The 9,663-nt window shown below is 42.9% G+C and overlaps 2 protein-coding genes across 2 annotated transcripts; one reads left to right on the top strand and one right to left on the bottom strand.

The window, feature by feature from the left end:
- The first annotated feature begins 1,817 nt into the window (after positions 1–1,817).
- Positions 1,818–4,230, top strand: LOC142960308 (L-rhamnose-binding lectin SML-like). The gene is made up of 8 exons (XM_076102115.1): positions 1,818–1,827; positions 1,942–2,004; positions 2,113–2,248; positions 3,320–3,429; positions 3,525–3,569; positions 3,676–3,808; positions 3,979–4,082; positions 4,211–4,230. Exons 1-8 carry the CDS (start codon positions 1,818–1,820, stop codon positions 4,228–4,230), a joined length of 621 nt encoding a protein of 206 aa, XP_075958230.1.
- A 193-nt stretch (positions 4,231–4,423) lies between these two features.
- Positions 4,424–9,355, bottom strand: lrrc47 (leucine rich repeat containing 47). The gene is made up of 7 exons (XM_076093210.1): positions 8,747–9,355; positions 7,910–8,353; positions 7,681–7,797; positions 7,450–7,565; positions 6,794–6,896; positions 5,811–5,900; positions 4,424–5,053 (listed from the first exon to the last, which is right to left on the bottom strand). The coding sequence occupies exons 1-7, from the start codon at positions 9,314–9,316 to the stop codon at positions 4,832–4,834; spliced, it is 1,662 nt and encodes a 553-aa protein (XP_075949325.1). The 5' UTR covers positions 9,317–9,355; the 3' UTR covers positions 4,424–4,831.
- Between the last annotated feature and the right edge of the window lie 308 nt (positions 9,356–9,663).

Here is a 9,663-nt window from a genome sequence, read left to right as displayed (position 1 = left end):
AACAGAGCCCGGGTCCCCCACTGACTCTCTCATCCCCAGGACAATTTCCTTCCCTCCCTACTACTCCCCTGCACATCACTTCATATTTAAATACACTTGTCACTTTTACATTACACTTGTTTACAGTCCTGTTATCTGTTTGTCGTGCACTCTATTTTATATTCTTTTAAATTCTATTGTAAATTTTTATATGTTTCTATTTCTTGCACTGTTGATTGTTGTTTATTGTTCAATGTTATTGTCTAATGTTATGCACCACCTGCCATGACAAATTCCTTGTATGTTACATACATTGGCAATAAACGGTTCTGATTCTGATTCTGAAAATCTACAGAAATGTGGACAAGCAAAGCTCCACTGCAGTGACTCTTAGTGTGTGTTGTTTTTGGGTTCTTCCAGGGAGTCCAGAGACAAAAAGAAAATAATTTAGTTGCTGTGGAGTGCTCCAGGAAGTCATTGCAAAACTCATTTGTGTGTCAGTTTGCAAATGTTAGGAATTTCTCCAAGACAAAGAGCTCTTCTTCTTGTTCGTGTGAAAGAGTGCACTAGTTGTCAGGCTGGAAAGACCATCTCTGAACAGGGTGATGACAGCATATTATAACATAACCACACAGCGAGTAATGCACTTTGTAAATATCCTTATTGTGAGTTTTGCAATGCTGTGCATCATTTAACATTTTGTTTTTTGTTTGTTTTTTTTGTTCTGGGCTTTTTGTGCATGCCTCTCCTCGTGGTGTTTTCTATAATGTTTTCTGTAATGTGAGTCAGCACATATGGAGCCAGTTGCGCAAGGTCGAGCAATAAATACAGGTGTGTCTGTTCTGGCATCTATCAGTCCCACTGTGCACCTCAGCCTGGATCTCCTAAAATCATGCTCAGCTTCAGACTCTGCACCACACTGCGTGAGTACACAATTGACTGGCAACTAGAACAATAATTATGTGGGTTCATGTTTAAGTAAGAATTAAGACTAAAGAAGCTAATAGCTTTTAACACTTGACTGGATGTTTCAGGGTGCTGGATGGTAGCAGTAAAGTCGACCCTACACATAATCAGTGTTGCTCCTCGATGAGAAATGCACTTTTTCTTCAGGCACATAAAGGGGCCTGGCAGTGACATATATTTCAGTTTATTTTCCATAATAAGTTCCAACCTGGACAATTCAATGCTGTGTTTTCTCTTTCTGTCATAGAAGGGCTTATTTATAATCATCATAGTAATTTGTTTCCTGCTGGTAAATACATTTACATTTTTTCAGTTTGACAAGTAACCCTTCCATCATTCCTATGATTGCGTTTCTGAAGTCCATGCCTCTAAACATCTAATTTCACAGTTCGTATAATCAGCCCTTCTCCTCAAACCTCATTAGTGTGAGGGGATGGACTGCATCAAGTACTTCAGCTTGTACAGTTTAAGGTCATGCGAAATGAGAGGGTTGAGGGGACCCTGACTCATCATTTGTTGTTTTGCATTTAAAAAAGCTGTATTTAACACTCGGAGCATAACTCCAGCAGCAAACAACTATTATGTAAAGATATAGTGAAGTAATGTCAGCCCGAGGAGAGAATGAAGGCGCTGCACTCGTTTATTCATTAAGGAAAGTAGGATGATTTATTTTCCTTTTGTATGTACAGTTAAATAGTCATTATCTTGTAAGAAAACCGTAATATTATTATTAGTAACACCTGTGATTTTCCTGCTTTGACATGTCAAAATGTCTGCTGTGAAAAAAAGGTTTATACTTTGATGAAGATGTTTGTCTGACACAGTTTGACAGCGATGTTTCTTTTCCAGTGCTGGCGGCAACATGCTCGCTCATGACAGCAGGTAAATATCTGAGCGGATGCATTAACGATGATTCTTGAATGTATTTATTTTTTTGTTACGTACCGGATGTGGCTTGAATGCACTTCAACTAATGCTTTCACATTTTTATTTGAGTTGTTTCCACAGAGAGAGTCATCACCTGTTCCAACAGCCAGAATGTCCAGCGCCTGATCTGTGGTATGACAAAACTCTCTAAGTCCACTGTGAGAGTATTTTATTCCCACACAAACAAATGTAATGAAGTGAATTGTCCTGTTTCTGAATTTCTCATTTGGTGTGTGACAGATATCGGAGTGATCAGCGTGCAGGCAGCACTGTATGGACGTGCAGACAATGAGACATGCAGTGAGAGAAGATTTCCGAGTCAGGTTGCCAATACAGAGTGCTCTCAGGAGGGCACAACGGACGTCCTCAGGAGCAGGTACACATTACATGTACAGTAATGGAATATAAATATACTGTTGTTATTGCATTCTAAATGTGGATACTACTGGAAATGAGTCTCAGAATCAGGTCATGGAGTCAATGTCGCTGAGTTTGAAAAAAACTCAAATGTAGTAATTTAGTGGTTGAAATTTGAGGATACGTTTCTTCTGTTGTGCAGGGATTTACGTGATTAATATCTAACTACTAACTTAATTACTTTTGCTGTGTGACAAAAAGTGAGACACCGCTGGGTCTCACTGCAAAGTAACCCAATAATGACTCACAAACCACGAATGAGATCTTAACTCCACGTTGATTTACTCGCATCAATGCAAAGTGCAAGTAAACCGAGTTGTCTCGAGGTCGACTAACAAAAGAAAAGCACACCTCTTCAGGCCCTCGCTCTGCGTTAGGACTGAGAGTCCCTTATGCACCTGTTTCAAAACTAACAGCTCACATCTGTGATACTCATATGTACTGTATGTCTTTTAAATCATCCTGTTGTCTTCCTACAGTTTTCCCCTTCATCACACACCACATTGTATTCAGTATCCGTCACTGTTGTGTTGTGAAGCCACTGTTTTCCACTGTAGTCCTCTTCCTTACCACCTTGGCTCCAACATCCTGATTTTCATGCTGTCTCTGCCACACACAACTTTGTACATAATCATAAACACCAGTGATCAGGAGTTTTTGTCTTCATAATCAAGTGCATATATATATATATATGTATATTTGACTGTCCTCGCATATGGAACAGGTATTTTGTTGTGTGCACTCTCATACTGAGGCTTTGTAAATGATTAGTGTGTCTGATTTCTCTTTTAATTTAATATGTCAACAAAATAAAACAAGAATTTTGAACCTGGCTGTAAACAATATTCAGATTTCAGTTTTGGAAACATATTTAATGAGACAATGCCTCATTTGCACATTTAAACTGAACATTTCAGAAAACCTGTAATAAAAACGAAATTGCCTCAATGTAAGTAATCAACTGGGGAAGTTTCATTGTGGTATTTGCTCGTTTAAATGTTGACCCTATTCCCTAATGCGTCTCCTCCAGGTGTAATGGCAAGAGGGAGTGTGAACTGAACGTGGAGGTCGTTCAGACCTCTAATCCCTGCCCTGGCACCACCAAATACCTGAACACCACCTACACCTGCTTCCCAGCAAGTCAGTCACATGTCTGCATGAAACTAACAGTGAATAAAAAGCTGCAAGTTTTATGGTGTGATGTCTAATGTGATTCACTCGTGTTACTTTGACAGTTCACTTTGCTACATGTGAGGGCTCTTTGGCAAACCTCCAGTGCGGTAATATATACTTTTCTTATTTTTGGATGAAGCATAATCACATTTTCAATGCATCCGACCTCTCTGTCTTCTGCACCTTGTCAATTGTTCCTCCTCTTTTTGACAGGTGCCGGACAGGTAATAGTTGTGTACGGCGCCGACTATGGACGCCGTGACAAGACCACCTGCATTTACAAGCGGCCCGCCTCTCAGATCAATAATGTCACCTGCTCAAGCCCCACTGGCAAAGTTGCTGACAGGTACAGCTGCAAACCCTTTGCTAAATATAAGGACTAAATGCAGATCTCAAGAAATTATTTCCTATTGGCATAGACACATAAATCCAAAAGAATTGTAATTCTTGCGAGCCGAAAGAAAGTAAAATTGAGCCACACACAATGTTTTCACTCCTGTCACTCTGCATCCACAGCTGCAATGGGAAAAATAGCTGTACCATCAGAGCGAACAACTCTGTGTTTGGAGACCCCTGTTCCGGCACTTACAAGTACCTGGAGGTGGCTTACATTTGTGAATGCAAGTATCCTAAAGGCCCATTAAGCTGGTTACTCTGATGAACAGCCAAATATGTGATGTACAATATGGGGTAGGACTTGTGCTCAGTTGCTTAAATAAATTGAATATTTTATGTTTTGTTTTTGCAGATCCTGGGGTCGCTACATAGCCACTTGCAGAGCATTAACATGCTGAAGTTTCAGTCATATACCTATCATCGTGCATTCAATCAACAATTTAAATCAACAAATTAGCAGCTGTAGCTGCAATGGCTGAACAAAGAAAATCACAAACCTACAGATGATCAAGATAAATTGTGTGTATGTGTGTGTGTGTGTGGCATATGAAATAAAATGAATGAAAACAGGAGTACATTTTATTAAGTCTAAGTCAGACATTATGCTGCTGCTTAAAGGGAAAGTTACACTATTATAAGGTGATAGTAACACAAGTCTTCCAGTACTACGGACAAGTGACCAGCCAGAGTTAAAGTTGATGTGAGTTGAACAAAAATTACCTTTCAGTACAGACAACTTGTCTTCAGTTTGTAAATAATACAAAATAAGTATATTTGGTCATACATTTTGACATATTGATCGTGTTTTCAGGAAGCAGCAAAAAGATTTACCAACAACAAAGCTTTCCAAACACATTCGCCAACAAGCAAACTGCATGTTGTCAAACCTTAGCCTTAATGTCCCACAATGTTAATCTTTAAAAATGACTTCATTTGACCGAGTGTAAAGATCAGAGGTTATCGACACCAACGTCTACCAGATGACGGTCAAGTTGCTGATGTCGTTGCAAAGGTCGGTCTTTGACGGGTAGACGACTTTCAGGTTTCCGTCCTGGTCCACCGTGCGGACCTGCTGCACGATCAGTTCGCTGGAGGGCTCAACGCTGGCGGCCGGGTCCTGTGGGCCCTCCGCTTCCCCATCTGACCCCGCCTCCTCCCGATGCTCCGCCGTGAACTTGTTCAACTCTGCCATTTTCTGTGATGAAACAGGGAGTGCACTCTAAATGTCCGATATGTGATTTGAAATTCAAAGCATTCATATAGCAGCAAACCACTGTCTGTCGCGTGTATGTTAGCGCATGTGAGGCCCAGTGTGTGTGCGCCCCACTGGCTCTCTAATCCCCGCCGCTCTCCAGTTCCCCCTCAGGTTAACACTGTCGGCTCTGTTAGCTGCCGGCTCAGTTGTCGCCATGTTGAGAGCCGCGTGGAGGCAATCCCTCAATCACAGATTTGCTCTGAATTTGGAATTGAGCACTTTAAACAATATTTCAGAACAGATTGTGTATAACTGCAGCAAAGACACTGGAATAAAAAGCACAGAAATCACTTTGATGCATTTCATTCAAAATTGAGATGAAAACTCCTAAAGAGACCTAAAAGTGAAGTTTCTTCTACAGACTCCATCAGGCCAAAATGTCCACAGGACATAACAAGAGTGAGATAAACTGAGCACTGAACTCTCCATGAGCTTTCCTCTAGCGCCACACATCTTCTCCATAAGGTTACCTTAAAACTATTGATTAATCCTGTTTATCTGCAAGTGACAGAGCATCCAACACGGGTGGTGTCTTTTAGTTTTCACATGAATAGCTATGACAAAGGACCAGTTTTGGATTGAATTTAGAGAAAGGTAATGATGTTATAACCAATGGAAGCAATTATGAAAATAAAATCCAAGTTGTAATAAACTTCTTATTCGTTAAAAGAAAAGAGAGAGAAAAAGTGAAGCTTACCACAATCAGAGCGTCCATAATGTCTTTACAGGTCTGCAGGCTGGCTGCACTCGTCACCTCCAAGAACAACTCTTTGGTCGTCTTCTTGATCTGTAAAGTACAATCAGCTGATCATGTAATTAATTATTTATATTATATCATGAGACGACAGACACAAACCGTGGGCTTCAGTAGGACACGGATTGATGTCAGACGTGTTATTATCTCCACCAGCAGATCATGCGATCAGTCGCAATTGTGCGTGTTTGCATCCGCGAGTGTGTACCTCTGTTTCTGTCCACGGCTAATCTCGCATTCTGCTGCAGCAAACTGCACAATACTTTGGGGGGCCAGTTATTGGCTGCGCGCTCAAGGACCTATTGTGGGTGCGGTGACTCACACTTTCTCAAAACACCTTTTACTGCCTGTTTTATACTGCCATTGACTGCCTATTGAGTCCTCACTCACTACTCGTAATCGGCACCCGGCCGATGGGGGTCGCTAGTAATAACACAGCCGAGTGCATCCCAGTCCAGTATCTATGCATCTACCATGTATGGGCCTATGTGCTGCTTGGATTTTGGCTTTGAATCTTTCCCCGACTTTGTCTCAATTCCCCCCTCCCTTCTTCTTAATTTATGCTCCTTCCAAACTTCTGGCTACATCATCACAGCCATCTGACGGTCACAGAGACCCAAGATGCGCCGGACAGTCTGGTCCCGGGGCCTATACACAAAGGGCATCCTGTTGCCTGGGGACATCTTACAGATAGATGAATAAACACATATGATAACCAATAATATAGTGGCAAATGCATACATTTTTCCTCCCTCACACAATACAGCAGCGGTTGTTGCAGACACACCTGGTGGAGATCTGCTCTCTTCTGGGTGCACCTTTCTAGTCGGGTTTAGTTTTCTCTGCCATCATCATATTCACCGTCTGAAATCTTCCCTTATGGAGGACGCAATTATGATAACCAGAAAGAAAAGAGATATACACACCTTGGTTTTCTCACTGTTGGTAATAGGTGGGAATGAGATGACATGTCCCTCTGCATCCACTAGGCAGGGATACATGGCTTTTCCCTGCAGAAGCTGCAGGTATCTGGAAAAAGAACGAAATAGTTGAGTGACAACATTATAAAAAGGGGTTAAGCCAATGTAATAGATGCATAGCTGATGATATTCTTTTGATGATAAACTTCAGAAAGATCAGATTCAACTCTGTCAGCCGTCAAGATTCTTTGATTTGAAGCATTTCATTCAGCGTGTGAGACACTGAGCTTGTAAAGTAGTTGCTTGGTGTTCTTGACTTGTCACTGTTAAACTGACAAAGTCATGAAGGACTCTACTTCAGCTTGTGATACCTTATGTGCAACAATTCATTGCAGCTTGAAATAAATCAGACGAAAGCTGTGGTCTAACATACTTATACTGCCCTCATGTGTTCAAACACAACAGCAAACCAAGTTATACAGATGTCAAGTTTTTTTTAAGTTCTTTTATTTTGAAAATCTGTTTGTGTCTTCAACACAACAAGTTTTAACCAAAACTTCTCTCCCTCGACTCCAGCCTGCAGTTAACTAATGTGGATCCATCAGAAACACTTTCCCCCAAGAGAGCTCATGTTGTACAGAAGGGTCAAAGGTTGTACTGACTTGTGGAGGCCAGTGACGTTCTGCCTCTTCTTCTGCTTCCTCAGCTCGTCGGCCTCGACCTGAAGGTGTTTTATCAGCTCCACGGCCGTCATCTCCTTGCGACCCAGCGACACAACCTGTCAAACATTGTGTTGTTTTTAATGAGATGTTTTTCTGTAAATTACATATTATTACCGTTTGGCTGGCACAAGATTGGGATTACAATGAGCCAACCAGTCTGCGGTTGCGTACCTTCAGCTGGGTAGGTGGTTTGACATCATAGGCCAGTGGAGCTTTGATAAGCTGCACATCGTGAGTTGCAATGGTGGCGATGGTCCTTTTACCACACAAGTCATCATGAAGCTTTGTCTAGAAAAAACAACAAGGGGATTATTTGTCATTCTTCCATTGCACACGTATCAGTCACACCCCACTAAAAGTAGTCCAATGTATACCACCTTGTGAGGGGGTTTGTCCTTACCTGAGCCACCAGGAACCGTTTGAGAGCGTTCCCAGACTTTAGGTTCATGCCTCTGACCACGCAGCACACCAGGTACGGTCGGACATCTTTCACCTCCGCACTCACCGTGACCGAGAGTGCAGCGGGACTGTCCGAAACATGGAGGACCCTCACCACCATCTTGTTCAGTTCCTCCACCTCATCTTGGTCGTCGGCCCCCTTCTTCTTCCTCTGCTGCCTTTTCCCCTTTTCTGCCTTGCGACCCCCGTCCGCTTCACCTCCTTCCTCTCTTCCCTTTTTCCCCCTGAGGTAGTCGAGGATGGACTTGGTCTGGCAGCCGTTGACCATCTTCTCCAGCCGCTTGTCGTTCAACTTGTTGCCTTTGAAGTTGATCTCCTTCAGCTTGGCGCAGTCGCTCAGATCGGCGGGGATCTCCTTCAGCTTGTTGTTAGAGAGGTCCAGCACCTGAGGAGCACAAAACAAAGTGCAGATGTTGAGTTTGGCACTGTGGAAAAAGAGCATCAGACACCCCTAAGGTTTGAAGTGTTGTGTAAAGAAAAAGAGACAAGAGTACACTGCATGTAAGCTGGCACAGATGCATACTTGCCAGTCTGTATTCTGTAGCTTTTACCCGCCAAACTCCGTTTAAAAAATGTGACATTTTCATGTTGCATTGCATATTAGCAAGCGTGAAAACTCGTTAGCTCTAATTTCAGATATCCACAAAACATACGGGCAGCTTTTTTATAATTCGGCGTACATTTGATCCTCACTGAAGCACCTTTCTTAAAGGAAATCGCCACTTAAAGGCGACTTGATGTGCATACAAGAGCCGTTTGGGAGTTAAGTTCTACCCACCTTCAGAGCAGCTAGCTTGTGAACATCCCCACTCAGCTGTTCAATGGAGTTGTCAGAGGCGACCAGTATGCTGAGGAGATCCAGTTTCTCGGAGTAGAAGTCAGCGGGGAAGCCGGTGAGGCGGTTCTTGGAGACGTTGATGTTGGACAGCCTGGTGCACTGGGTCAGCCCCTCCGGCAGGACCTCCAGGCTGTTACAGCTCAAATTGAGAGTGGTTAGCTCCTTCAACTGAGTGATCCCCTCCGGTAAACTGCTCAGGTTGTTGACTGAGAGGTCCAGGACCTTCAAGGACTTGAGCTTCCCGACGACATTGGGGACGGAGGCGAGCCTGTTCCTGCACAGGATGAGGCTCTGGAGGTTCGTCAGACGCTGGATGTCCTCGTGGATCTCTGTCAAACTCGGGCACTGGCTAACTTCCAGATAATTGAGCAGGGTGAGGGAATAGAGGACAGAGGCGAGTCCCCCGTCAGCGGAGATCCTCTCGTCGAAAGCTGGACCCTGAAAGACCAGTTCTCGCCTCTTCTCTGTCGCCGCTTTCTCTATTTCTGGCCAATTCTCCATGTCACCCATGCTGACTGCTGGACACCAGTTGTCAAGATAGCCGAGACAATACAAGGCACGACCCCGGTTTTTTGAATTTCAAAATAAATTAGCACGTTTTTATATGTACCGGTTTGTGCATGATAAATGTAGGTATTCCTCAATATATCAACTAATTATAATCGAGACATTACTGGAAATGGATGAGTACGTCTGTGAAAACTTTAATTAATACAGAATTGTGAGCTCTCATTAGAGGGCCTGTGCATTTCTTCTTAATTGATTGCATTTTTTGTGTAATATTTATATCACGAGTCTCACATTTGCTTGCCCCTGCAGATAGTGTAAGAGCTAACGCGTTTACGGAGTTACCTTTA

Source organism: Anarhichas minor, unplaced genomic scaffold (genome assembly GCF_050575085.1).
Source record: "Anarhichas minor isolate MPS153535 unplaced genomic scaffold, ASM5057508v1 ptg000003l, whole genome shotgun sequence".
Lineage (NCBI taxonomy): Eukaryota > Metazoa > Chordata > Actinopteri > Perciformes > Anarhichadidae > Anarhichas > Anarhichas minor.
Note: the sequence above shows the minus strand (reverse complement) of the source record. Positions and strands in the feature narration are given on the sequence as shown.